Source organism: Melopsittacus undulatus, chromosome 2 (genome assembly GCF_012275295.1).
Source record: "Melopsittacus undulatus isolate bMelUnd1 chromosome 2, bMelUnd1.mat.Z, whole genome shotgun sequence".
NCBI classification, from domain to species: Eukaryota; Metazoa; Chordata; class Aves; order Psittaciformes; family Psittaculidae; genus Melopsittacus; species Melopsittacus undulatus.
Genome location: NC_047528.1, coordinates 99,528,541 through 99,555,252, shown reverse-complemented (window position 1 = coordinate 99,555,252; position 26,712 = coordinate 99,528,541). Strand labels below are relative to the sequence as shown.

Here is a 26,712-nt window from a genome sequence, read left to right as displayed (position 1 = left end):
CTTATTACTGTTTTAAATGCATGTGATTGAAGCATACCCTCTGTGATTCAGTAATATGCTATTAATATGGATCGTGTGGCAATATACTGTTTTTAATGTTGAGGAAAGAAATTGTTCATACATGTTTGACACTTAACAAAGAGTATTGTTATCTATTCTAGCTATAAATACAGCTGGTGTAATTGTTGGAGCTATTATAGGAACTCTGCTGGGTCTTTTTATACTGGCTTTTCTTGTCGTCTGTTGCTGTAAGAAACAGAGGGAGAAGAAATATGAGAAGGAAGTACATCATGAGATCAGGTAATATTTCAGTATTATTTGAAGATTAATTTTTAAATATGTATTTCTGCAAATAAGTTTTGTGACAGTTGGGATTTCTGCCTTAATTTGGAAAGTTTACTAGCATAGTAACAGCTTGTCAAAGAACTTTTCATATGATGTAGGTAATTGTATCTTTTTTTAGCTTTTAAAGGCAGTGAATACTTGATTTAAAAAAACAAACAACAAACCCTTGAAACAAGGCCATCTTTTGGCTATTGTGCCAGAATAGAAAGAAACAAACAGAAAATGTGGTTTGTAAACTGCAAGACAATAATGGTGACTGAACTCTTGTTCTGCAACTGGCTTTTTGTCTATTTCAGAGAAGATGTCCCACCTCCAAAAAGTCGCAGTTCAACAGCCCGCAGCTACATAGGCAGCAATCGTTCCTCTCTGGGTTCAATGTCTCCCTCAAATATGGAAGGATATACCAAAACACCATATAGCCAAGTTCCAAGTGAAGACTTTGAACGTCCTCCTGGTCAAAACCCATCCTTTGCACCTTCAAAGGTAGCTGCACCTAATTTAAGTAGAATGGGAGCTGTCCCTGTGATGATTCCAGCACAAAGCAAAGACGGGTCCATAGTATAAAATATTATTAATTTAAATGCTGTTTTTAAAATGTTCATTGTAAGTATTAGAGAAAACTGCTGTGTTCTATCCCTCATTTAAATAATGACATGCAATTTTCTTTGAAGAAAATGAACAAGTTAGTTTGAAAAGCCACCAATTTTAATTTTTAATTTTAAACTTATTAGTATATGACAGCTGAACTATTTGCTAAAAACATTGAGATTCCTAAATAAATATCAGACACTGGAGATATTTGGACCTCTGGTAGGTCACTGAAGAGACACTGTCAGCTAGTGTGCAGTCCTGAATATTTAACAGTGAGGCACAAGTGAGGAGTAACAAAAGCATTTCATATGTAGATCATTAAGTTTCTCAGAGTTCCTGAAACTTTATCCTCAATTTTGGAATAACAGAAATATTTGAACTTGGCCACTGTCTGATGTCTGTGGCAGGGGGCTGAGATACTGAGGATGACTTTGAATTCTGTTCAAACTTAGTATTTATGCAGTTCTTTAACCTGGTAATGTTTGGAGCACTTCTTGAGCTCTTACTTCAGGGGCTCCCAGTTACTTGGTTCAATTAATTTAATGAGTATTCTGAATTTTAAATTTTCAGTGAGTGGAATGTGATGGGAGACCTTGCAAGTTCTTTGAAACATGAATTTTTCTGTAATAACTAGTTCTAGTCATGTCAGATAACTTAATATTTATGTTATCTATGTGTGTGTCTATTTAGATTAGGTATTAGGAAGAAATTCTTTACTGTGAGGTTGTTGAGACACTGGAACAGGTTGTCCAAAGACAATGTGGATCCCTGGTCATGTTCAAGGCCAGGTTGGATGGGGCTTTGAGCAGCCTGATCTAGCAGAACCTGCTTGTGGCAGGTGGGTTGGAACTGGATAATCTTTAAGGTTTTTTCCAACACAAACCACTGCTTCTATGATTATCTGATGCAAGAGGTCCTATCAGGTTCTTCTTGTTGGTATCTAGGCTTTAAAATCTATAGATCAAATGTTAGTCTCACAGTAAGAATGAATATGTATCTTTATGCAGGTCTTACGTTAATTGTACCTTGCATTTTTCCAAAGACTGTTTAGATTCTAAGGCAGTGCTCTTACTTTTTTTCCAAACCGATTGCTTAGAGGCTCCATGGATTTTTAATAAAAGCTGTTAAGTAACTGATATTTGATAACTATCCTTCTTCCAACATCACTGTGGAAACATCTTTTCTTACACATGTAAGCAGTAGTTAGCCTTTACTTAAGATTCTAATATCTTGCAGTATGAATTTGCAAGGAGTGTAAAGCTTGTTTTTCCATGCCTCCTCAACAGCCCTAAATATTTTGAACAGACATTTAGACTTCAAGAGCACCAGTTTCATGCAGCCAGAATCTGAGGGGAATTAGTTATCCAGAATTGATGCAAATTTCATGTTTCAAGATTTAAACCCCTTCTTCCCAGTTTTGCAAGCTTAAAGCATTACAAGAGGAACAGAACAATTGCTTATCTTACTTTTACACATGCTCTGATAGTTTCTGATGATTGATAATTGCACACATGTGGAAGCTGAATTTAAAGTTTAATGCAGTTTGAATCTTTGTGGATTTTTTTTTCTTCTTTCCTGTTTTCTACTTTCTTCTTCATCCTGTGCTGAGGGCTAGAGTTAGTGGTGGTAAAGTCCCTTCAGCTAATTCTAGCCATAGATGTTAAACTGCAAGGAATTTTGGAAAACTCTAAAGCGTGTAGTATGTGGCACTGATGTTGATGAAGGAAATCTGAATAGCCTGTTGAAAGATGTTAGGATTATTTGTGTGTAGCAACAGTGTGAGAGAAAACATTTGCCCAAACTTCTAGGTTTAGTGTCTGCTTTTTTTATAGCTGCTTATAGATCTGTGAATTCTACAGCTTCCTACTTAATGTTTGTCCTATCTCTAGTTAGAGGCACAATTTTTGGCTGGCACTATTGAAGAATATACCCTTCATACTGAATTTAGAAACTTGAATGGCTGTTAAGTATTCTAGACTTTTACAGTTTTACACATTTGGGACTTTTTTAGATTGTAAACTGATACTGTTAGAGATCAGATTTTTTATCTTTCATGTGTGCCTTGTCAATAATCTTTGCCTGATTGTAACTTCAATTTTTATGAAATTTCTGGTGCCTAAACTTATTGTTTGAACAGGTGCTTAGATGATGGTACAGTTCTTAAAGCATGACACTGTGATCTGATTTCTTGATTTCTTATGTACTTTAATACCTCTTCATGCCTATTTTCAGATGTTATAACTTCAGTGTTTCTCTCTGTATTGGTCTGTGTTTCAAAATGTCAGTTGCTTCTTCAGTTGCTAGTTATGATCTAAGTGTTCATGTTTCTGAAAACTATTCAGTTGTTGTACCAGTAAGATTAATGATTGACTTTTCCTTGTGTGGTAAATAATAGGTTTAGTAACTGTGCCAAACATTTGCTTATGAAGAGCACTAGATGAGGAGACATCTTCTTGCATCTAATTGTGATAGAAGAGACTTAGGAGATTTTAATCATACTCTGATTGTTTACCTTGAAACTAAGGCCTTCCTGAATTAAAAGGGTATAGTTATAATAAATACAAGTTGAGTACAAAACTAAACTGAATCACAGACTGTGAGAGCTATAAACCTAAGCAGCCAGGCAACAAACCTACTGAATTTGGTTCTTAGCCATCTGTGGACATATGTGAAATTGTATGTGAGTTTTGTGTTATGTTTGTTTGCTTTTAGTTTTGGGGTGGGTGTATTTTGTTGTTGGTTGGTTTTGTGGGGTTTTTTTCTTTCTTTATTTGGCCTGAGACCCTGTACTTAGGTAAGCTCTAGGACACTCAAGAACAGAAACCTGTTTTGTTAGAGCATACAGAGCAGAGTTTGCACATGCTTAATGCTCTGTCAGCTTGTACAACATAAATGGACAGAACCGGAGGACATCATGATGTGCCCTCAGAGCCTGGCTGTTAGGCTTAAAAGCTTTGACAGTGTCTGTCTATTTACGTAATTGCATGGAAAATAAAATAAATAGAATCTGACATAGTCCTTATCTGAAATAAAGAACCTCTGACTTGGGGTAAACTTTGCCTCAAGTTGCTAGCATCATGCCTTTTTGAATGGATACAACACTACTATGAAAACACTATACTATTATATTAGTATTATACTACCTGTTATAAATTCTTTCTTTCATCAGTAGATTGCTCACTTACACTGGACTGTGATTCTCAAAAGTAGCAACTATAGTTTAGCAGTGATCTCTAGCTGTGTAGGAGGTGATCTGGTTAAATATGTGAGGTGTCCAGCGTTAGATGACTTTGCTAACAGAATCGTTTTAGGAAGTAATGGCATCTGGTTATACCAGTTAGAAGGTGGCATTTTTAATGTCTCATTTTATATTAAAAAAAAATAAAAGGCGGGGGGAGAGCAGTACCATTATGTAAATATTCAGTGAGCTCAAAAAACCTCTAGTTAATGTCATGACTGTAAACTTGCCTGTTGAGGAATACTATATATATAGAGAGAAGAAACCCCTTGATTTTAGCATGGTGTGAATAAAGTGCTAGACTTGTAATACTGTAGAGGTTACGTAACACTTGTCCGTACATTACAAGCATTTTCATAAACTTTCTGAAATGGGTATTTAAAGATATTTGTGTGAAACTTCCTTACCTAAAAAGGAATACTTCCTCCAAAACTGTAGTGCACAGAAATGCCTTGTTGGAGGGGTAAACCATTACTCTAAAGAAATGTACAATGCATACATCTTTATCAGCTCTGATAGTTGCATTCATATTAGGTGTATGCTTCATGCTTAATAGTACAAGTAAGACTTCTTAATTGCAAGTTTTTCTGTAATGTTGAATATTGTATATTACTGACTTCTGTGATAAGCTTTTGGTTTTGTTCTTAACAGTGTATATTCTGGATCACTGTAGATCTTTCTTCCAGTCTGAAGACATAATGCTATTTGTTTCACTTAAACCTTGTTTTACACACTTTATAGGTGCTTTGTGGGACCCTTTGGTTATTGGTCCTCTAATATTGAGGCACAGCTCAACTGAAATCGGAGCAATAATAAATATTTCCTGAAATCCAAAATGTTATGGTGTTACATTACGCTTCTCATGCACAAAGCATGGACTTGAATATTGATGTGAATTTTAGTATGAGGTTTTATATTCACACTTCTGGGGGGAATGGGATTTTGAAATACAAGTGTTGTGAGTGAATTTGTAAAAACAAAATATGAGATTTTAAAATGCTGTAGTTCCATGACAGACTTGTGTACTTTTTGAAATAAAACTGTTGGAGAAAACAGTAGTCTGTCTTTATTTTACACCAGCTCTTGTGTATGGCTTCAGCTTTCTTTTGATGTAATTGGAGGTGAACTAATAAATATGGCTGTGTATACCACACTGGCATTAATAACTTTATTTTTTGCCCCCCACTTAAATTCTAAAGGAAGTAAAAGTTCGTGTGTTTTAAAACATGCACTTACTTGTGGTTTTAGATTGTAGATACAAAATGTAGTGATCAGTTTTAAAAACATACCAGAATGATCTCAACAATTATTCCATAACATAAAGCTGGAAAGGAACTTTAAAGTTCATCTCTCTTTATGTAGAACAAAAAATCCTGAAACTGATAAATTCTTGTCTTTCAGAATTCAAAGAAGCAGGTTTACAGCACTCAGAGCATGTTGATAGAACACTTGGTTTTATAGACAACTAATAGGCATCTGGGATTGGTTCAGGTGAAGTTGACTGGGCTATACCCCTTCCCTTAGCCTTGCAAACCATCTGACAGCTGTCCTTGTAGTTTTATGTTAAGATGAATGCAGTTTCTTCAGCATTGCCTTTGGGCACATACTTAGTTTTAGGAAACAGTCTGGTGGACTAGATGACCTTTGAAGGTCCCTTCCAAACTATTCTAAGATTCTGTGGCCTCTTACGGGCTTGTTTGCATTAATGGCACATATATCATTGGAGGCCTATTTAGCTTACAGTTATTCATAAGGTCTGCATATTATACTCTGTGCCTATCTTCATATGTTAATATGTATCTGAGCCATGCCAGATGTTTCAGTAACTTTGTGTATATAAAAACCTGTTTTATAAGTGTGTGCACAAGCATATGATGATGTACTAGTGGGAAAGCCTTTGGGAATTTTTCCCATATCAGATTAAAACTTGTGCTTAAATACAAAAGGAAACCTATTAAAAATAAAGGTTCGTATTTGTTACATGCAATAAAACCACAGAAAAATTAGCAAAACTAGGACATAAATCAGGTGCTTTCTAAATATTAGTGGTGAACATGGCTAGCAGCTCCCAAGTGTTTTCTTGCATGTTTTCAAGTATTTTCTTCTAGTTTGTGGAATCAGATTGCTGAAGCGGGGATAAGCAGTCATGTAAGTTTTCACAAAATAGTTACCCACTTTTAGCCATTAGTTCTTGCACTAAGACAAAGTACCCTGTTTATTCTAGGATACCTAAATTGCCAGACATACCACCCACTACAGAAGCTGTTGACCAAGCCTGGCTTCTGTTGTCTTGCACAAAAGTAGCAGGTCTTCCACTGATGACTTCTCTAAGAGCACAGGTATTCAGGTCTTCAGGCTAATCCAGCATGGATTTTTTTGGGTGGTAAGAATATGGTATTCGTAAAGCTCCAAGAAACCTTTCTCCACTTTTAACATCAAGGCTTAAGTTCAGGACTTCAGTCCTTTCCAAAGGTTGCAGATCTGTCACAGATGACACTTGCATGCTGCAGCTGCCAGAGGTCTTTTATTTGGAGATGACTGTGAATCAGAGGAGCTGAATGCCTCCAGCTTGTCTATGGAAATTCCAGCAAAGCACCTAGTGCTTTCCTGAGACTGTCCTGAAAAAACAGAGGGCACTGCTCATGTGGCTGTTAACACAAAACCTTTGTGGTCCTTACATATATATTAGACAATGCCTTGGATATAGTTTCTTTAAAGGTTTGTCTTGCTGTTTTGGTTTTGTTTCATTTTTCTCTCTGAACACCTTTGTGTACTTTAAGCTTCAAAAATAAGCTTCAAAACTATTTCAAGTTTGCTTCTCAGATGCTTGGGTTCTTTCAAGCTCTGGTAAGGCTGATGGGCAATTAATTGTTAAAACCGTATAAAAAACCCAGTTAATGACAGCAACTTAGCTTGGCTTTCTTGTGTGTAAAATCCAGAAAACAAAGCCAAAAACGTTCATGAAGAAAATAGCTGATCAAGGAGCAAAAGCAAGAGTACTGTGAAAGAAGCTAGGGATGTTGCCTACTTTTTCAAGTCTCATTCTAAAATTACCTTTTACTTGTGGGATGACTCTAGGTGATTGCTTGCATCTTCAGTTGTTGCCTTAAGACTTGCACCTTAATGTAAAAATAACGTGCGCTTCAGTTATGATTCTGTTACTTTTTTAACTTGCTTTAGGCTTTTTACAGAACATGGCAGACTCAGCTATCAGGAGAATATAAACCTTTAATTTTGTAAATCAGCCAATCTGGCAGAAAACTGGCGTGGAGGATTGCGTTGTCTCTCTTCCGACTGCCATTCAAAGTCAAGTTTCTGAAAATTGGCATCTTTTAATGATCCTTTGATTTTCATATTGTTGTATGCCAGTGCTAGTGTCACCTTCATAAGTTGGCATCTTGAAGGCTTCAGCTTTCAGCCGTTGAGTAGTGGAGGTTGCTTTGAATATGCAAAGTTAATAGCCTTTAGTGGCAGCAGCTGCTGCTGTTTAGTCGATTAGAACAGACACTAAAATTTCTGTGGTCAGTGCTGTCTAGAAAAGAAATGGATGAAGGACAATTCTACCATATTCTTCAGGAAACGTGAGGAAAGTTGTGCCACTCATACAGGAGCCTTGTATGACTCTAGGAGAGCTAGGTGGCTGGAGGGGAGTAGCTTTATAAAGAAGCATGTTAATGGTTATACAACTTGATTATGTAACGTCTTTAAAACATGGCAATATTAGATGTTAACATCTGAAAGCACATCGTTTTACCTTCAGTAATCTAATTTTTCTTGGGGAAAAATCCTCTGGGGGCAGTATGTCCGCTGGGAAGCGCAGAAAGCTGTGTGATGCTATGACAGTTGTCCTGCTTCTCAGGGCTGGATGCTGTGGTTCTGAGAGCTGCGGGCAGGCGGGACAGAAGTTGGGCACTGTACCTGAAGGGTATTGCACTCTTTTCCCAGAGCATTTTTCTTAATTACGAAATGGGGAGAGGAAAGCATTGAGTCTGATCAGCTTGAGGCAAGTTTTGAGGGAGGGAACTGAATTCTGGAAGCACAAATGGAAGTCTGACTTCCTGGAGCCTTTCTCTACTCTGATTTCCAGCAGCATCTGATTGGGGGGTTTTCAAACAGCCTGCAAAACCTTTTTGCATTTAGAGTTGCTTATATAGCCAGTATATTTTAATTACTTACATTGTGGAGTACTTGTACTCTTCCTATCATGAGTAATTCTGCATGTGATGCTTTGGTTCTTTTACTACTAGGAATAATGTTTAAAGACCCAGTCAGAAGAAACTGTAGTCTTGAGTCCCCTGAACACCCCAGACAGGGCAAATGGTGACAGTATGGCTTTCTTGGTGCTCTGGACACAAACATCTTTGGGTGTGCAGTGGTCACTCAGGTTAGGTAGCAACTCATTCAGAATGTGGTATCAAGGCATATGAAATCAGGTGGTAAAGAGTTATAAAAGTGATTTAGTACCATTAGTGTAATAGCTTTCAATTATGTTAGTTTTGCAATTTACAATCTGTGTGAATAGAAACTTGAGATTTTGTTTGATGTGTCCAGTTACGGCTATACAAGTGAACTAATACCTTTTCATAGCTTATGACTTAGCCTATGCTGTGATGTGTAAGTAAAACTATTATCCCGTACAGGAAATGGAATCTCCCTTGCTGCTTTATATTGCCTTAGTAATATTTTACTTGTGAAACAGCAGTCAGGATTAGTCAGATTTCACAGGAGTTAAAGTTTGCAGCTGTGCGTCTATTCAGTGGTTAAGGTTTCTGACCGCAACCATCATCAGCAACTCACAGATGACTCACTAGGCATCTGAGTGGGAGGTGTTTCTAAGAAACCACTCCCTGAAGTCAAAGCACTTGTGCTATGCCTTACTTAGCTGTAGGAAATCAAGGAAAAATTACTACTTACAATTCCATTAGCAGTAGAATAGCTCAGGTGGGAAGGAAACTGAGAAAGGGAAATGCAGACCAGAAAAAAGGCAACTGGTGGCAATACATAAAACTACTGAATTGTGACTGGTGAAAAAGGTGCTAACTCTGGGGCACAGTTGGTGCTTAGTGGAACAATCAAAAAGCTTACGGCATGGCTGCCAGCACTGAACTTCTTATCTGGATAAATAAAATGCCCTTCCATGTCACTTCCAATCCTGTAACTGTCAAGAGCAGAAACAGATCATCTCAGCTGTTAGGAGCCGTAAAATATACATTTTATTCTTCTCTGTTTCTCGTTGGCACACAAGAAAAATTAGAGCTTACTAAAAGGACACAGCTTGAAATGAACTGTTTGGTCTTGCCCTGGTTTTGTCCTTGTGTTCATTCTGTAATTCAATATGAAATTGCTTAGGAATTGTAATATATTTTGTTTCAAACTTCAGTTATGGTTTGGGTGACCTCTTTTGGTAACCTATTTAATTTAATGACTTTTAATCCCCACTTAGGATGCAAAAAATGCTGTGGTCTCACATACTGTCTCTAGCCCATTTGGGAAAAAACATGGCTCAATATGAGTGCTTTGTATTGAAAGAAAGTAATAAATACTGTGTTTGGGAATACTGAACGCCCTCTCGCGGCTGATGCTGTGGCAGCCCACATCCATTCCCCTCTGCAGCTAAACGTGACCATAGGGTTTCACTGGTGTTTTGCAGTGACTTGCTAAGTGATGTTACATTTTCCAGCAGAAAGCAAAATAATGCTCTTAGGTGCCACAAAGTTATTTTCTTATTGCTTGCTTGGGAAAATAATTTAGGTGAGAAAAGGGTTAAAGTAATCTGCATCAATTGAGACATTGTGTGTTTCTCTGTAAACTCTGACAAAAAGCTGTAAATTGCGTGAAGATCATTAACCGTAATGTGCAGCTGAGGTATGAATGTGGTTCTTGATAGGTTTTAACAGGTCTGTGAGAAACACTATTGTAGCTTTACACACACTACTGATAAGCTGGAAGTACGTACTTCTACATCCCTTTTATTTACCAAAAAAAAAAACCCAGACCAACCCCCAAAAAAGTGTAACTGAAGCCTGATTGCTTAGTATAGACATGAGCTTAAGAGTTAGCCATTGAAATGCCAGTTTTCTTCAGACTGAAGTTAAGGTAACCAGTGATGTTTCTTCATTTACCACTCATTCAGGAACAAAAAATTCCCCAGACACATTGTAATTGTATCTGTTGGTTTTCTTTTAGGAGCAAGACAATGAAAATTGTGATTCTTGTACAGATAACATACAGTTCTGATCATGCAAGACTTGCGTACTTGAAAGGCATCAAAGTTCTGAACATCAATCACATGTTTTTAAAATCAAGGTTATGTTGCTACTTGGAATAGTTTAGGTGTATTATTTAAATAGGGTATATGAAGATCATATTTTCAATAGTGCGTGAACTGGGTGGGCAGGCAGGAATCTCAGACAACCCACTAAAATTCTTTGTTCCAAGATGAAAGAGCTGGAAGGAGTGTTAGAGCCTTTATGCCCAACAGTTCTTTTTGTGGCCTGAATTAGCATAATTTTGCTGCCCCTGCTGTTACCTGAGCAAGCTAGGGTTTTAATCAGCACTCTGAGTGCAGTATCCAACTGACAGTGAAAATTGGGTCATTGTATTGCACATGTGAATTTTACCCTAACAACATCCCATGTCTGTGCTAGCCATATTAACTAGTTATACTTGCTGCTGGCTTTATGGTTTGTACATGGGGGTGGTGGAAATTTTGCTGAACACATAAGGAAGCTTAGGACATCCTTAATGCTTGATGTGACTAACAGAAGCTCACTCACTTGCATTAATACTAATAAAAGAATCCCAAGGCAAGGGAGTCTGCTGAACAAAGTGGAGGATTAGAGTTGATGTCCTCACTCTGTCATGACTTAGCTGTAGGATTTTTTGGGTGCTTCTTTTTTTGTTGTTGTTTTCAAATGTTGACATCTCCATATTCCTGGGCTTTCACATCTGTTAGAATGGAGATAGTTCTGTTCACTTTTAGGAACTTCGGGAACTAGAGTTTCCCATCACACTGTCATTTTTTTAAAGACAGACTTGATGAGTGTTTTCAGTCTTCACCAGCTACCCATCTAGTGCTTATTTTTGCTCCTTTCATCATAGAATCATAGAATAGTTAGGGTTGGAAAGGACCTTAAGATCATCTAGTTCCAACCCCCCTGCCATGGGCAGGGACACCTCACACTAAACCATATCACCCAAGGCTCTGTCCAGCCTGGCCTTGAACACTGCCAGGGATGGAGCATTCACAACTTCCCTGGGCAACCCATTCCAGTGCCTCACCACCCTTACAGTAAAGAATTTGTTCCTTATATACAATCTCAGCTTCCCCTGTTCATCTTAGAAAATTTTCAGATACCTGTATTTAAAGATAGTTATTTCGGTCAGGCTGTCTGTGGTTGTCTCTGCCCCTGCTGCTTGATGGCTTTTAATTCTGTCCTGACAGTAGTCAATCAGTACTTCCAGCAGTACTTGAGTGTTTCAAATTGTAGTAAAAAGTAGGGCAGTGTTTTTCCAGCTTAAAGGTAATGCATTTATGATTGCAAGTACCTGGGCAGACAGCAGTTTCTCATTAATTGGTATTTTTCCTTGGAACATCCAAAAGAGTTACCACTTCTTGTTTATAAGTTACAACATTGGTGGGTAGGTTTGTTGTTTTTTGCGCTATATCACAGCTGCATGAATAACCTCTAACTGCATGCTAGGGTTCACTTGCCAGACTGCATTTTTCTTTTCTTTTTATTGCTAGGGATTTACTTAGCTGAGAAGGAAAGAAGAAAATCAAGACTGAAAGCATCAGGACAGTGCAGGCAAAGGAGAACAGATTATGTCATATTTGTTCCCTTTTGTCCTTCTAGCTCATTAAAGCATCTGACTTTAAAAACTTTGGCTTTTCCAAACAACTGGGGATCAAAAGCTCTCACCCCATCCCAGCTTGCCTGTGTCATATAGTAGACTTTCTTCTTCATAAGCACGATGTGTTGTCTCTTGACTCATTCATGAAAGGGAGTGAACAAGACGTGCTTTATGGAGAGCCGTCATTACATGAGCCTTTACTTGTGTGCCTACCTTATCCCTGGGAATAGCCTGGTTTATAAATATTTTGGAATGTGAAAGCTCTGTTTCTTTGGGCTTTTCCAATAGAGTGAGATAAGATGAACTATGTGGGAGCAAGTTAATCTTTATTTAAAAGGCATATGTTTACTAATTATTAACTAGTTATCTGTTCCAGAGCTATTAATGCAAGAGGTGGGAAGCAGGAGTGTTGTGTTGTGTTAGCCCTGGTGCAAAGGCAGGAACACAGACAGAAAGGGTGTGTCTTGCCTCAGTGTTCAGTCCCAAGTAAGTACATAAACAACAGCCAGAATGAAACTATAAAACAGCTTCTCATGCTAGATAGTAGCTTTAAATAGCAAAAAAAGCAAATGTGGTGACTTAATGCCAAACAATACGTGGTACTGATTTGAGTTATGCTTCCAAGCAAGGTTTTCTAAGATACTCAATTATTTATAGTGTCACATGCAACCAGAAGACCTTATTTGATGTGTAATTCTAATTGCAGTGTGACAGTTTGCAAGGAAGAAGGTGTTACAGAGTTAGCCTGAGTCAGGTTTTGTAATTACTGGTCTTACAGAGAAACCACTGTGGCATTGTGGCAAGATATAACATCAGTGAGGACTGGTGTAATGATACAAAAGCATGGAATAAGCTGAAATGGTGGAATAAGAAAATTAGTTGTTTCTAGTAAACGCAATATATCCATATACATTTGTGGATTATTGACTAGGAAGAGTTGTTTTCTGTTAAGAGTATCATGCTTGGAAATCTAATAGTGTTGACTGTCAGCAGGGTTTGAGTACAGGCAGCATATAGAAAATGGAGTTTTGCAGCATGGAGCGGCAGCAAAAATTCTTACAATATCAGTCTTGGAATATGACATCAGAGAATACAGAGCTGATAAAGGCCTGTAATTGGAAAGGATTGGGGGTTTTATTATCTTTGTGCAAAAAAGTATCTCCAGAAAAAGTGAACAAAAATAGTCAAGGAACTAGAACTGGCTTCTAATGAAATGGTGAAACAAGGAAGTATCAGATTGGGATGATTCACTGGATTCATTGAGAAAACTCTGTGTTTATGGCTGTAAACAACAATCATGTGTGGTTGATAATTTAAGTTACTGATATGAAATTGAAGAAAGAGACATCTCAACAGATTCTTTAAAAATGGATTGCAGAAGGTGTGTGCAGGGAAGTCTACAAGGATTTTCAAATAGCCTATGTGAAGATACTGAAAAACTGCTATTAAGTTAAACTTCGTAATTTAAAGCTCACTGATAAAAGGAGTTGATTTTCTATACCACTGCACTGGTTTTCTTCAAGACACTGGTAAATGGAATCTGAATGACCATAACTTGGGTTATGATCTGAATTAAGCATTTAATTACTGTGTATTACAGTGTCTAGCCTCTTGTTAATGTAGATTAATGATATTCTTTCTTTTTATAGTATGACATCGCACACAAGATTGGTGACATAACAGTGGTGTAAGCATGAAGAAACAGGCATCATTTTTTGCATGACTTTCAAGTATGGTGAAAGTGAAGTACATTATGAAATGAAGTGCTGGTTTTTTACTTGATCTCACTTTAGATTCAAGATTTTTATCTTGAATAGGCTGTATTCAGTTTTGTAAGTACCAAATATTTCCTTTACATATTTTTAATGCAAGGTTTACAGTTTGACTGCTGACATTTTTCTTGCTAGTTCTGTATTTTGAAAAGTGTGCACAATCACTCCTCTCTGAGCTCCCAGCATGGAGATTCAAAATATTGTGAAATTAACAAAATCAACTCAGGTAGTAGAAATATTGCCTTAAGCAGTGGGGTGATGAAAGAGATTGTAATCTGAAATAGGATAGTTTGGGTTTTTCCTGGCTGATTTGATAGGAAGTGCATAATCTATTCAGTGCTGTAGTGATACCAATGAAGTCTTGCAACCTGTGTGTGAAATGCACTGTATTTTAAGATTGTATAGATTTTATAACTCTTAATAAAATGCACTTGAATGTTACAGTTAACACAGGCTTCAGCACAGTCTGTTAATGCAGGTGTTGTGGTAATTCATGTATGTACATGAATGTATGTTCCTTCTGCTCCCGAATTTACCATGCAGGAAAACAAGAGGGAAGAAGAGCACGTTCTTTAAACTGGGTTGGTTGTGGGGTCCTTGTTACCTCCTGTGGTGTGGAGATTCTGGGCATTTATTTTATAATTAAAATACTAATCTACCTGCAGAGGCCGCATCTGGAATATTGCATCCAGTTCTGGGCCCCTCAGTTCAAGAAGGACAGGGAATTGCTTGAAAGAGTCCAACGCAGAGCCACAAAGATGATGAAGGGAGTGGAACACCTCCCTTATGAGGAGAGGCTGAAGGAGCTGGATCTCTTTAGCTTGGAGGAGACTGAGGGGTGACCTCATCAGTGTTTACAAATATGTAAAGGGTGGGTGTCAGGATGATGGAGTTAGGCTTTTTTCAGTGATATCCAGTGATAGGACAAGGGGCAATGGGTGTAAACTGCAGCTTAGGAGGTTCCACGTTAACATCAGGAAGAACTTCTTTACCGTAAGAGTGACAGAGCACTGGAACAGGTTGCCCAGGGGGTTGTGGAGTCTCCTGCATTGGAGATATTCAAGGCCCGCCTGGACAAGTTCCTGTGTGATGTACTCTAGGTTACCCTGCTCTTGCAGGGGGGTTGGACTAGATGATCTATTGAGGTCCCTTCCAACCCTCGGGATTCTGTGATTCTGTGATTCTGTAAACCAGTTGAGACCAGTGTAGATTGATCCCATGGATGGAAGCTTAGTAATTAAATTTTGGAGCCTGGTACCCAACTGGTACTTTTGATAACTCGTTATCTGTCACAGTCCACATAAATCAGAGCACACTGAAAGACACCCCAATACTTAAGAAGTGACAGCGAGAATGTGCAAACTTAAACCTGTCTTCGATTAACTACATCATTCTGTGCCTTTGAGATATTGTGGGTGTATGTGCACATGATGTTTTTTTACCATTTTAACTATATAGATACTAATCCAGTGATACCTGTTACACTGTGGTCTGAAAGCAGCCATATAATCCATTGGCGAAACTGGTGGTTATTATGCTGAAAAAATACAGTACTTATTAAATTATTATTGCTTCTATTTTTGACAGGAATACAGCTAATTCTAGAGTGAACTCAAACTCAGGTGCTTTTGACCAAAACTTTCATACAATTGTATTTGTAACCGCACATGAAGAAGCAAAATCACCTAAGAAAACAGTAATACCTTCATGAAAAATGTGGAGAGGAGGGTTTCTAAATATCACAGGTTTAAGTAGCCAATTTAAAAAAAAAACATTTGAAGTCTTAATTTAAGTTCAATATTATAGTTACAGAAAAGATACTTTGCCTTTAAGAAGCACTTGTTTTTATGCCAGAATATTACATTCCTCATTCTCTCCTTTGACTCCATGCTGCCTAAACTTGCCTGTGAGTGAATCTGTCAAGATTAATCAGAGTAAAATTTCATTTGGATCGGTATGAAAGTCATGAAAGTTACCTGGTCAGAAGCAACAACTGTTTGTTTAATGTATGTTCCTTAAGGTAGTGATTTATAAATAAAGCTTACCTTTTTTGCTACATTGTCCTCCATATAAGATGAATAAATGTCTTTTCCCCCAGCTAAGGATCACCATCTAAGTGCTTAATTCTTAGTGTTTCAGAAAGGGAGGGGAAAGGTAGGAATTACTGTTCAAACTATTTAAATTCTACATTTTGTATAAAAACTCTTTTTTTGCAGAAAAATCCACAAAACCTGACACACCAAAGTACACTCTTGAAGGAATAAGTGAAATAAACTAATTTTTGTAGTCAAATTCCTACCTAAAGTAACTTTTAATATGTGTATATTTTAAGTAAAGAAGTATGTAACAATGCTGTCATTGAAGTTAAATGCGTGTCCATTTTGCAGAGAAATGTGAATTTAGGTTTTCTGCAAGTAACTAGTAACTGCACAACTACTTTGTCATCTGTCTAATGAGGTACTCGGCTGATCCACATGTTCTTGCCAGATGTCCATATACCAATAATGAGTCTTTTGAAAGATACTGTGTTTTGGATATTAAATCCAAAAGCCTACCCCAGTGAAGTCACCAAGTAAGTGTTATTAGTTTTATGTTGCTGTGGCATAAGCACAGTACAAGTTTGGAAGTTTGTTTGGTGCCACACAGGAAGTCTCACAGTCAGTTTGCTTTCTTCCACCTTTCTCAGTTTTGGAAGATACAATAATGGAGCCTGGAAGTCATGCCTGTGGAGAATATTGTGACCAGGAGGGTATTTAGGACTGATTGTAGATGTAGGAGGCATATTTACTTGGTTATAAATAATATTTTTCAACCATTTATCCTATGTATTTAATATGCAGAATAGCTTAGTCATGCACTGTCAGCAAGTGGAAACACCCTGGCTCTTGTGCCAACACTATTTTAAATGAGAAGTAGTAGTGCATTTTACATACCTTAACTTCTTGCCAGGGCTTGGTTTTCACAGGAAAGTTTAAGCAGGTACTTGTTTGGTAACTGTGCTCTTGTTCACACCCAGAAATACTTTGCCTAATGTTTTATGTGCAAGCTAACTGGCCTGGACCTGGAGAATCTGACAAAGTCTAAATGCTGCCTGTACTTGCCAGACTGCATCTTTGCTGCAAAACAGATAAACTAACTTTCAGTATTTTCCCACCATCCCTGCTTAATATGTTCTGTTACATGGCAATTGTTAGGTCAAGGTGGTACTTTACTCCAATTAGTTCAGACCATTTCAGTTTAATTTCTCCAAAAGCCATTATAATTAGATGTCTGAAGAGCAGCACTGTGCTCATCCATTCTCACGCTTACTGGCAACTTCTTTGTGGTTGCCAAGCCTTGCAGTCATGTAGGCTTTGGGTTTTGACATGGGCTTTGGAAATGGTATGCAGCAAGCTGTTAACTGCGGCTGGTTATGTGGGTTCAGACTGCCTTGGTGGTGTCTCTCATGCTGTCTAGGGTTTAAGGCAAACCAGGTAGTTACCAGCTCAACTTTCCCATGGTCTAGGGACTGGTTTGGATTCAAACTGTGCCCTACAGGCAATATGTCAGCAACAGGTTCAGAAATGGCAGTCTTTGCTAGTGCAAGGCAATTTCACATTGGTATAGCTGTATCCATGCCTGATCTGATATCATTGTAAGTATTTGCATAAAACTAAGAAACCTCAATCCATGAGTAGAGCATGCATTTTTAATGATGGAGTTTAGCATGCTACAGAAAGAATTGGCACAGGCTGTCTGGCTCTTGGCTTTTCTTTCCTGGCTTTGGGCTGCCTCCTGTCTTTTCAGCATAAACACTGGTGCAGCTGCCATGAGGCACATCAGAGGCATGGTATAGTTTAAAACTACTTACATGTGCTGTAGTGAAGTTTAAACTCAGGTACATTCATCATTTCAGTTCAGTGAGTGGCTGCACCAATATTTGTGCTGACAACAGGAGAAAGAGTCAGTGTGAAAGTGGAAATAAGGATCAAAGTACAAGGAAAAGGCAGACAACTGCTTTCAGCAGCACTGTTAAAAGGGCTCAAGGCACTTGAGTGCCCTGCTGTGGTATCCAGAGTGTTCCCATGGCATCTGGCTCCAGTCAGTGTTGGGACAAAGTACACTGGCAGCAGCTGCCACTTTTAATACTTAAAGGAGATGGTAGTTGGTAATGCTGATATTCAACTATGAGTGTGCAAAAATGTATGCAGTTATTTTATGTGACTCTGAAGTAATTCCAAGTCTCTCCCTAAGGCATTTTGTGAAACATTCACATGGGCAAATTCCCTTTGGCTTCAAGTGGCTGTGCAGATGGGTCAGTGGCACTACAGTTCTTTGGATGCTACAGTCTCTTGCTTACAAAGTAGGAATGCATCAAATACCAATAAAGAGGAATAGCTTACTTCATTCTCAACTCCACTAACATGTGGAAGATAAAGAGGGAAAACATTACTTAAAAGAAAACCCCAGCAACTTTCACTGCAGTTTGATGCCATGTTCCAAGATTGCTTGCTGAAGTCTGCATATCCGAGGTGTAGCTCACTGGATTTTAACATGACTTAGCTACATGATGTAGCTTCACATGAGGTACGTACTTAAGACTTGAGTGTGGTTCATTGCAGTGCATTTACATTGCTCATGACTTTCACTGTTTACAAGAAAATGTGATACATTAAGAAAAGTAATCTATCTTTAATCACTTGTTTATATAACATAATGCAGGCAGCATTCATGTTCAGGAAGCAGCTGGGCATGAGCAGGAGTCTGAGCTGATACTGAATATGCAAAAATGTTTACAATGCACTGTACGTACTGTGTTCTCTATAAGCAATTGTAAGTATATGGCATTAAATACAATTATAACATAAGCAATTAAAGTTTTGCCTGACAAGAAAATAATAATGGAATTACTGCCTTCTGCATTGCACACTGGGTTGTGATTCATTTCACCATCTCTGAGTGTCTTTAACTTGCCAATGTCTGTTCTCTCTGTCCCTGTGATTAAGGCAACAAGAATTTGCTTTCCTTACAGAAAAATCACGTTCCCTTCAAATATGCTTTTCCTCAGCTTTGAACATTTTCCCATGCAGTCCTCTTACCAGAAAACAAACGTTTCCAAAGGTGTAGAGATTGAAGGTGGTAATCCTAATAGGCACCACATCATGCACTAACATGGAAATGAAGTGCATGCAAGCCTTACAGGACTCCTCAAAGGAAGCTGTGTGCAAGTGGCTGAAACTGGGAAAGAGTACAAACACATCAAAGCCTGTCCTGTGAGAGACAGAAGTTTCATACTTTCAAATCAGAATTTTGATGGAATTTTAACTGGGAATTAGACCTTTCAGTGGTGCGAGTGCTTAGCAGAAGCTAGGCGAGTTTCAAACCTTAGATCAAAATTTCACCAGACTGAATGTCTTTAACGATAAGCATTGCCAGTCTTCATTGCTGCGTATGCAAAGTGTTGCTCCATAGCAGTTGTACTCTAGATTAGCTGTGAGCATGCAATCCCAAACCACAGATCTGATGCCCTACACTCAGCAGTGCTGGCCCCCATCCCTGTGGTTCTAGTTCCAGAGGTGAGGGTGCAGCAGCTTGAGAGCTCTTGGGCAGGGAAAACGGAGCTGAGGTGGGGGCTGCTTTTCTCTGCCCTTCTGCTTCTCCCTCAAATAAAAATCCTGGCTTTTTATAGTTTGTGTTTCCAGGCGTCTCCTACCCCTTGATCTCACTCTGCTGCAGAAAGCTGGGGAGGTGTGGCAGTTACTTCCCTAAGGTAGAGCAGGAGTCTTACTTTTTGCTCATTTTTATTTTTCTTTTTATTTTCTTTTTATTTTTTCTTTTCTTCCTTGTCTTTTTTGTTCTTTTATTAGAGCTCTGGTTTCAGCTGGGATAGAGAGCTGGTGCAGTGCTGTGTTTTGGCTTTAGTCTGATAATAATGTTGAGCAAGAGAAGCCTTTTGTAATCTCTCAGTGTTCTATTTCAGTGGCCAGTGTTTGACTGTCTGATGGTGGTTTATTGTTATTCTAGTGCCTCTGCTTGGATTCAGTGCAACAAGCTGATGGGCATAGATTAAATTAGTTTGGCTAGTCCTTTGCTGGAGTAAATTTGGGGGGTGTGTGTATACAATTTCTGCTATGCCAGCAGAACTACCTAGCAGTAAAAAAGAGCTGGTGGGTAGGTGTTATCTTCAGCTGCTCCAGCTAGATAGCAGCGACTGGTGGTAGTAAGCTAGCATATAAAAATCCATATTTGTAGTACAAAGAGGCACATGTACTTTTCTACATGGCTGATCAGAAGAGAAAATTGTATTAATTTATTCTTCATTTATGAGAGTTTTGAGACATGTAAGAAAAAAAAATCTTTCAGTAAGTTTTTATCAGTTTATTTGATGACAAACATGACTTTGTTTTTAACATATGCTTGCAACAGTCCCCTCATTGGTGAATCCTATTGACTTCTGTGCCAAGGAGCTCATAATCCAGGGCTTGATCAAAACCAACTGGCTTGATTGTACCCCTGGCAGATACTTGGATGCTGTGTGATCTGTCATTGTGAACACTTGGGACCAGGGACTTTGAGATCAGCAAAGTTCCTTGCTTGAGAATGCAGCAGTCATACTTACTGCTCACAGGGAACTAAGGGAGCACATATGCAACCACCACCCTCTAAATATCTTTCCGGTGCGACAAGGACCCCTTATGGACAGCCTATGTCCTTGGCTGCGCATCCTCTTCAGCCCATGCTGCTGAGAGCACTATCCAACCAAAGCTGCCTTCTTGTCTTCTGTAGCACTTTATTATTTATTTGTGGAAAGAAGCAAAGTGGTCATCCACAAGGAATCAGTGTGGGACTGGAAGGGAGGATGATGGCTTCTCCCATGCAGCCCAGGGTACGTGTATGCTTCTATGCAAAAGAGAAGGAATCTTGAGCACTGTATCTCTTTATTGCCTGGGGTGGGGAAGAATCATAGAATCATAGAATAGTTAGGGTTGGAAAGGATCTTAAGATCATCTAGTTCCAGCCACTCTGCCATGGGCAGGAACACCTCACACTAAACTATACCACCCAAGGCTTCATCCAGCCTGGCCTTGAACACTGAGAGGGATGGAGCATTCACAGCCTCCCTGGGCAACCCATTCCAGCACCTCACCACCCTAACAGGAAAGAATTTCTTCCTTATATCCAATCTAAACCTCTGCTGTTTAAGTTTCAACCCGTTACCCCTTTTCCTGTCACTACAGTCCCTAATGAATAGTCCCTCCCCAGCATCCCTGTAGGCCCCCTTCAGATACTGGAAGGCTGCTATGAGGTCTCCACGCAGCCTTCTCTTCTCCAGGCTGAACAGCCCAAACTTTCTCAGCCTGTCTTCGTATGGGAGGTGCTCCAGTCCCCTGATAATCCTTGTGGCCTCCTCTGGACTTGTTCTAACAGTTTCATGTCCTTTTTATGTTGAAGGCACCAGAACTGCACACAATACTCCAAATGAGGTCTCACAAGAGCAGAGTAGAGGGGCAGGAAGCTCACTCTCTGGTTTTGGATGCTCCAGTTTGTGTCTCCAAGACAACTCTGGTATGAAAAACAATCAAGGTGGACAGCCTGTAGTCCAGGGACTGACTGCACTTTTGCCTTCTCTTTCTTAGCAGTACGCACATCTGGTTGGGACCTGCCAGTTTCATCTCCCTTCTGGCTTGATGGTGGCAGGAGCACCAGGAAGGGGCCCAGGTGACATGGGTGAGGGGGGTAATCCCGGTGTTTTGGCCCTGAGGGTTTGGAATGCGCTCTGGTGGCATGGTCTCCTGTAAAAGTGCTTATTTACTTTTCCCAGACTCCCTGGCTACCACTGTGGTGGATGAAAAACTCACGTTCTGCTGGTTTTCTTTCAGCAGCAGGAGAGTGGCTTGTATGTCACAGAGCTCCAGGGACCAAGGGGAAAGTGTGGGCTTTCAGAGCCACCTTCCCTGACTCCTAGGACTAGCTTCACAGATACCTTTAGTTGGAGAGCAAGGCCAGCTCTTACTTGACCTAAGTAATGCTATTACTATTTATAGAATGCACTGTACACAAGCAAATAGTTGTCCTCCTATATTACACAAAAAAAAATCATATTTTGGCATGGCAGTGGGTTGCTTGAAGCAAGAATGTGTGGAAGAAGATAAATGATATATTCCACACTGATACTGGTGGCGGCTTCTCTTCTGTTGAGTCCCCTGAATGTACTGGCTTGGAACTGTGCTTTCATGCAGAAGAATAAGGATTAGGTTTGTCCTGCTGTGAGATGACTCATGTGTGGGGAATGTGCATATTCAGAAAGAGTGAGATTTCAAGGGTACATCACTGAAGAGAGGCTTGTAATAAGAATCAATAATAAACTAATAGCTGAACAGGGAAAAAAAGGTATTTAATAAAAGCAATTTAAACTAAATTTGAAACCTGAAGCTGTTACAATTACTTGTCTGGTCATTCCTACTAAAACTGCTGTTCTTCATTATTCTTTTTTAATATGTTTTTTAGGTATATAGTTTATTCTTTGAGTTTAGGTGATACCTACATATTTGTATATATTTATATTAGATATATGTACGTGTATATATTTTTACAATATGCACTCCCTGAGGTGGTTTTCCAATTTTATTATGTGATTTTGCTTTAGTACAATGTCAACACTTATATAATACTGGAACAGGGTTGGATAGTTAAAATTAATATAACAACAACTAGATGTCAAGCTGTTACTTTCTTTATCTAAACAAGTCTAGATATGAGCTAATATTTAGCAAAAGAAAAGCTTCCCATCTTGTGTATTATTCATGCTTTCCCAGAGATGCTAACATAACCCTGTAATTGGCATGAATTCTATCCAGCAATGAGCACTGTAGGAAATGTATTGTATGTTTGTTATTTGTTTTTAAGGCACAGTGGATATTCATAGGACATAACAAGGCATGCGTCTGAGTATGGCTAATTTTTTTTTCCTGTACAATTAATTTGCTCTGAAGGGAAAGGGAACATCAGGCTTAATATATTTCCAAGTAGAAAGCCTCCTCTGAAAGATTTTCATTTGGATATAAGTGCCCAATTTCCAAATATCGTGTTTAAGTTAATCTTAAACAGACACATTGAGAAAAATCTGTATTTCAACTCTATATAAAATAATGAAAAAAATTAGGAAAACCCTGGCAGTACACAAACATGAAGTTAGAATCAGTTATTTTCCTCGGATTTCAGTTCTTGTCTTCATTGTGAGCAGTCCAGGCATGACAGCATGGTTCTGGTGTACAAGCCCTGAAAAATAAGGTTTGCAAAGCAAAACCATGACTGAGACTGTGGTTGTCTTTACCATGTCAGTTTGACTTCTGTCTGAGCAGATGAAAGGCGAGCACTCATGCCTCTGGAATACTGCTTGGGAACACACATGAAGCTTGTTTGTGCCCTTCATTTCAGTTCCCACTGGCTAGGTGATCTCATCAGAGAGGCCCCTTTCTCCAGCCACTGCTGAGCATTCGATGTGACTGCTCTTCATGAGTGCTGGGCCAGTAAGAACTGGTATATAGAACCAAAGGAAAAGCATGGAATAAAAGCATCATCATCTTCATCACTGCCAGCTGCTGCATGGGAGACAGTCTCAGCCTCCTGCATCCTGTTGCTGCTTCCCCTGCTGGACACTTTCCTTTTCTCCTTCCTTTTCCTTGTCATCAGAATCAACATATGCCATAAGTTGGAGATGCTGCTAGTGAAGCTCTGTGCCTGTAAACTTGTGCAGCAAGTACCTCTTTAATTTCTTTTTTCTTTCTGTTGGGACACAGCTTGTGGACAAGGCAGGCATTGACTCAAAGGGAGATGGGGCTAGAAAAGCACAGCAGTTTTTGCTGAGCTCCATGATGATTTTTTTTTTCCATTTAATTTGATCCAGTACAATTGAAAAACAAAGAAAGCCAAATCCAAACCATTGTTGCTCAGGCAACAACGCAGGTAAGAATGAAAACTTCAGCTTCAGTAAAAGTGATGCAAAGGACTGTGGTTGCCTGTGGAAATCTGTACTGATCGAATTCTGAGGTCTAACCTGGGTGCATTTCAAAAGCATTTCACTACAGAAGCAGGAAAACACAATGGGATGTTGGTTTGCATTTGCTTATGTGCATTTGAACACTGCTGCTATTTGGAAGTTACTGTAGGAAATATCCTTTGAATCTACAATGTATTTTGGCAGACACAGAAAAGAAAAATGTGGTTAATAGCCTCTTGTCAATATTCAGTTCTGCTAGATGTGTCATATAGCTGTCTAAGAAATCTTGACTGGCCTCATAAAATAGCCTCAAGCTAATTAGTAACATCAGTGTTTTTCAAACGGCTGTTGCTATTACTGCTGTATATCAAAAAGAGACTCAAGTGGGGACCAGCACCTTGTGTATTCAGTGGATATGGCAAAGTGTGAATTAAAAACTTTCTGAAATCCGAAGATATTTCTGCCCTTTTATCTTCTCTCTATTCATCTGTTCTCGGTTTGAAATCCTGATTTATCTTATGGACTTAGTAAATGTCAACCTAATCTATGTAACTGAAGGGAGAAAAACACATGACAAAGCTTTCTTCCTTAATGATTTATTTTGATTTAATGAAATAGCACATACGAATATGAAGCAAATGCTAGATTCTGTGGTGTTATTGTATCTCACAATATTTTATATTTTTTCCACTGTAGTCTCTAACCACTGGAATTATTTGATGAAAGGGCAATTTATTAGGGGAATATTTCATTAGGAATAGGAAGCAAATATAAAAAATACCCCCCAATATTTTATATACACCCCTCCCCTCCTATGCACATGTACAATATTGTTACCCTTTATGAAATAGTTGAGGAATAGGAATGTAGTAAATCAGAAACCTGCTAATATTCTTCTTTCAGATGCTAATTTGGTTAAAATGTTAAACATGCTTATTCCTGTCACTAACAAATAATGTGCAATTGGTATTCTTATACTCAGGTTGAGTCTAAATGTTCCAACCCAGACTGCCCTTGCTTTCTTAGACACTACAGGCTAACGGTAAGAAACCACATAGCCTTTATAGTCTAAATAGTAAAGACAACCAAACGCTGAGAGATGAAGGGGTAGGCAGATGGTTGTCTTTATTTTACAGAGGGGGAACCAAGCCAGAATTGGTTAAATGAGATACCACAGATTGAAAAGGTGTCCTGCAACAGAAAGACAACCCAAAGGAGGTTTCCTGTGTCAAACTTCAGTGCATTCACCAGCATTCTTCCAGCAGTGACAGCTGTATGAGTAAAGGAAGACAAAGTATACCTAGGCATAAATTGAAATGACTAGCAGAATGGTGAGTCATTAGGTAAAAGGAGGAAACTGGAAGCTGGAGGATAGGATTATAGAAAAGCTAAAACCAAAGCTTTTAATCTATGAACTTTCCCTTCATATGTATTTGAGGTCTGACTGCCAAAATAAGATATTTTATTTTAGATTTATTTCCAGTAGGAGATTTTAAAATATGTGTGGATCTTGTATTTTTTGGGGTTTTTTTTTGTTTTTTTTTTTTTTTTTTATTTCATAGCTGCTGGGAAGATGTCAGTTTCCAGAGATCAAAATGTAGACAGTGGAAAATAAAGTAATCTGCCACTTTGGAATAATTTGCAGCAGCAGGCATTCCCTGTGCAAATCAGATGGTGAGTCAGTGGTTTCAAAAGAGGATTACTTTGGATTAGTTGTCTAGTGAAGCAGGCACTTTGTATAATGCAGCAGACAGCTCCAATCTGAGCCAATTAATTATTTGGATGGCGTTTTGTTGTTGTTGTTCTGTTTGTTTTAAAGAACATTATCAAATGGATTTTCATACACTAATTAACAGCATTTTGACAGTGTTTGTGTCTAGAAGACAGATTATTACTAAGCAACTGAAAATTAATGGCCAGACTTTGAAAGAGGGAGGAGGTGTGGAGGTGTGGGGAGAAGGCCTAAGCTACATTTTGGTTGACAACAGTTGCACCTAGGTTTAAATGCTGCTTTGAAAGTTCTGTCTTGAGTGTCCATTGCAGCTTACAGCTTGATTTGTGAGACAGGCAGAAGACAATGCTATCTGGCCAGGGTTCAGTCCCACTGGTTCTCTGTTTTAAGTCTTTCATATTTTAGTGATGCTTGAAGAAGAGCTTTATTACCATTTTACTGATAGCGTATGTTGCTAAATTAATCTGCCTTTCAATTTAGTAGAATTGTCATAAGTAACAAGGGGAGTAGAAACACCATCTGCCCATATATAAGCGGCACTGTCCTGTTCCTGTAGTTTCATGTTTTACGCCATCATGCTTATAGCTGTGAGTTAGTTATTGTACACAATAAATCAGTGTGCTGTCTCCCTGTTGACCTAGGTGCTGGCCATTTCTTAGTAGAGACAAAATCACTATTGGCTGCATTTCCCACCTCACAAAATTGGCTTGCTGGCTCAAGAAGCCTCAGCTATCCAGAACCTGTTTCAGGTGGGGGCTAAAAAGGGATGGGAAGAGAAGTGAAAGACTCACTTGGACATCAGGCACAAAAAGGAGGGAAATTGTGCATATTTTGTGTATGAAGTGGGATATGTTTCAGTATGCAAGAAAGGCAGTCTTTGAAGAAAAGCTCAGATCTTGTGGACAGTGTAAAATCCATGAGAAAGAAGAGCAGAAGTAGCCAGATGTTATTGCGAGGTTGGAAATAAACACATGTTGAAGCTCTAGATCCAGATAGCTTTATATTAAGGCAAGTTCAGATGAAGCAGCACTGGTCACCTCCTCTCTTTAGACAGTAACAGCTCCAGACCATAGTCCTGGCTGTACCCCAAACACACTGGGAAGATGTGTGAGCAAGCTAAAATTTGAGGATTCACTGGTGAAGAGTGAATTTGCACCATTGCATATGTGTTCAGAGCAAACCTGAACAAGCGCTGAGAAGC

The 26,712-nt window shown here is 38.8% G+C and overlaps 1 protein-coding gene across 3 annotated transcripts in view; it reads left to right on the top strand.

The window, feature by feature from the left end:
- Window positions 1-14,248, top strand: part of CXADR (CXADR Ig-like cell adhesion molecule) — a 35,068-nt gene extending 20,820 nt beyond the window's left edge. For 2 of the 3 annotated variants that reach the window (XM_034071455.1, XM_034071474.1), the window contains exons 6-7: window positions 162-300; window positions 642-5,229. In XM_034071455.1, the coding sequence (XP_033927346.1) occupies window positions 162-300; window positions 642-909 (407 nt within the window). In that variant the 3' untranslated portion in view covers window positions 910-5,229. Of the gene's footprint in view, window positions 1-161; window positions 301-641; window positions 5,230-13,677 lie in introns of those variants that run through there. The other variant, XM_034071465.1, reaches the window with a different exon arrangement.
- Window positions 14,249-26,712: the final 12,464 nt, after the last annotated feature.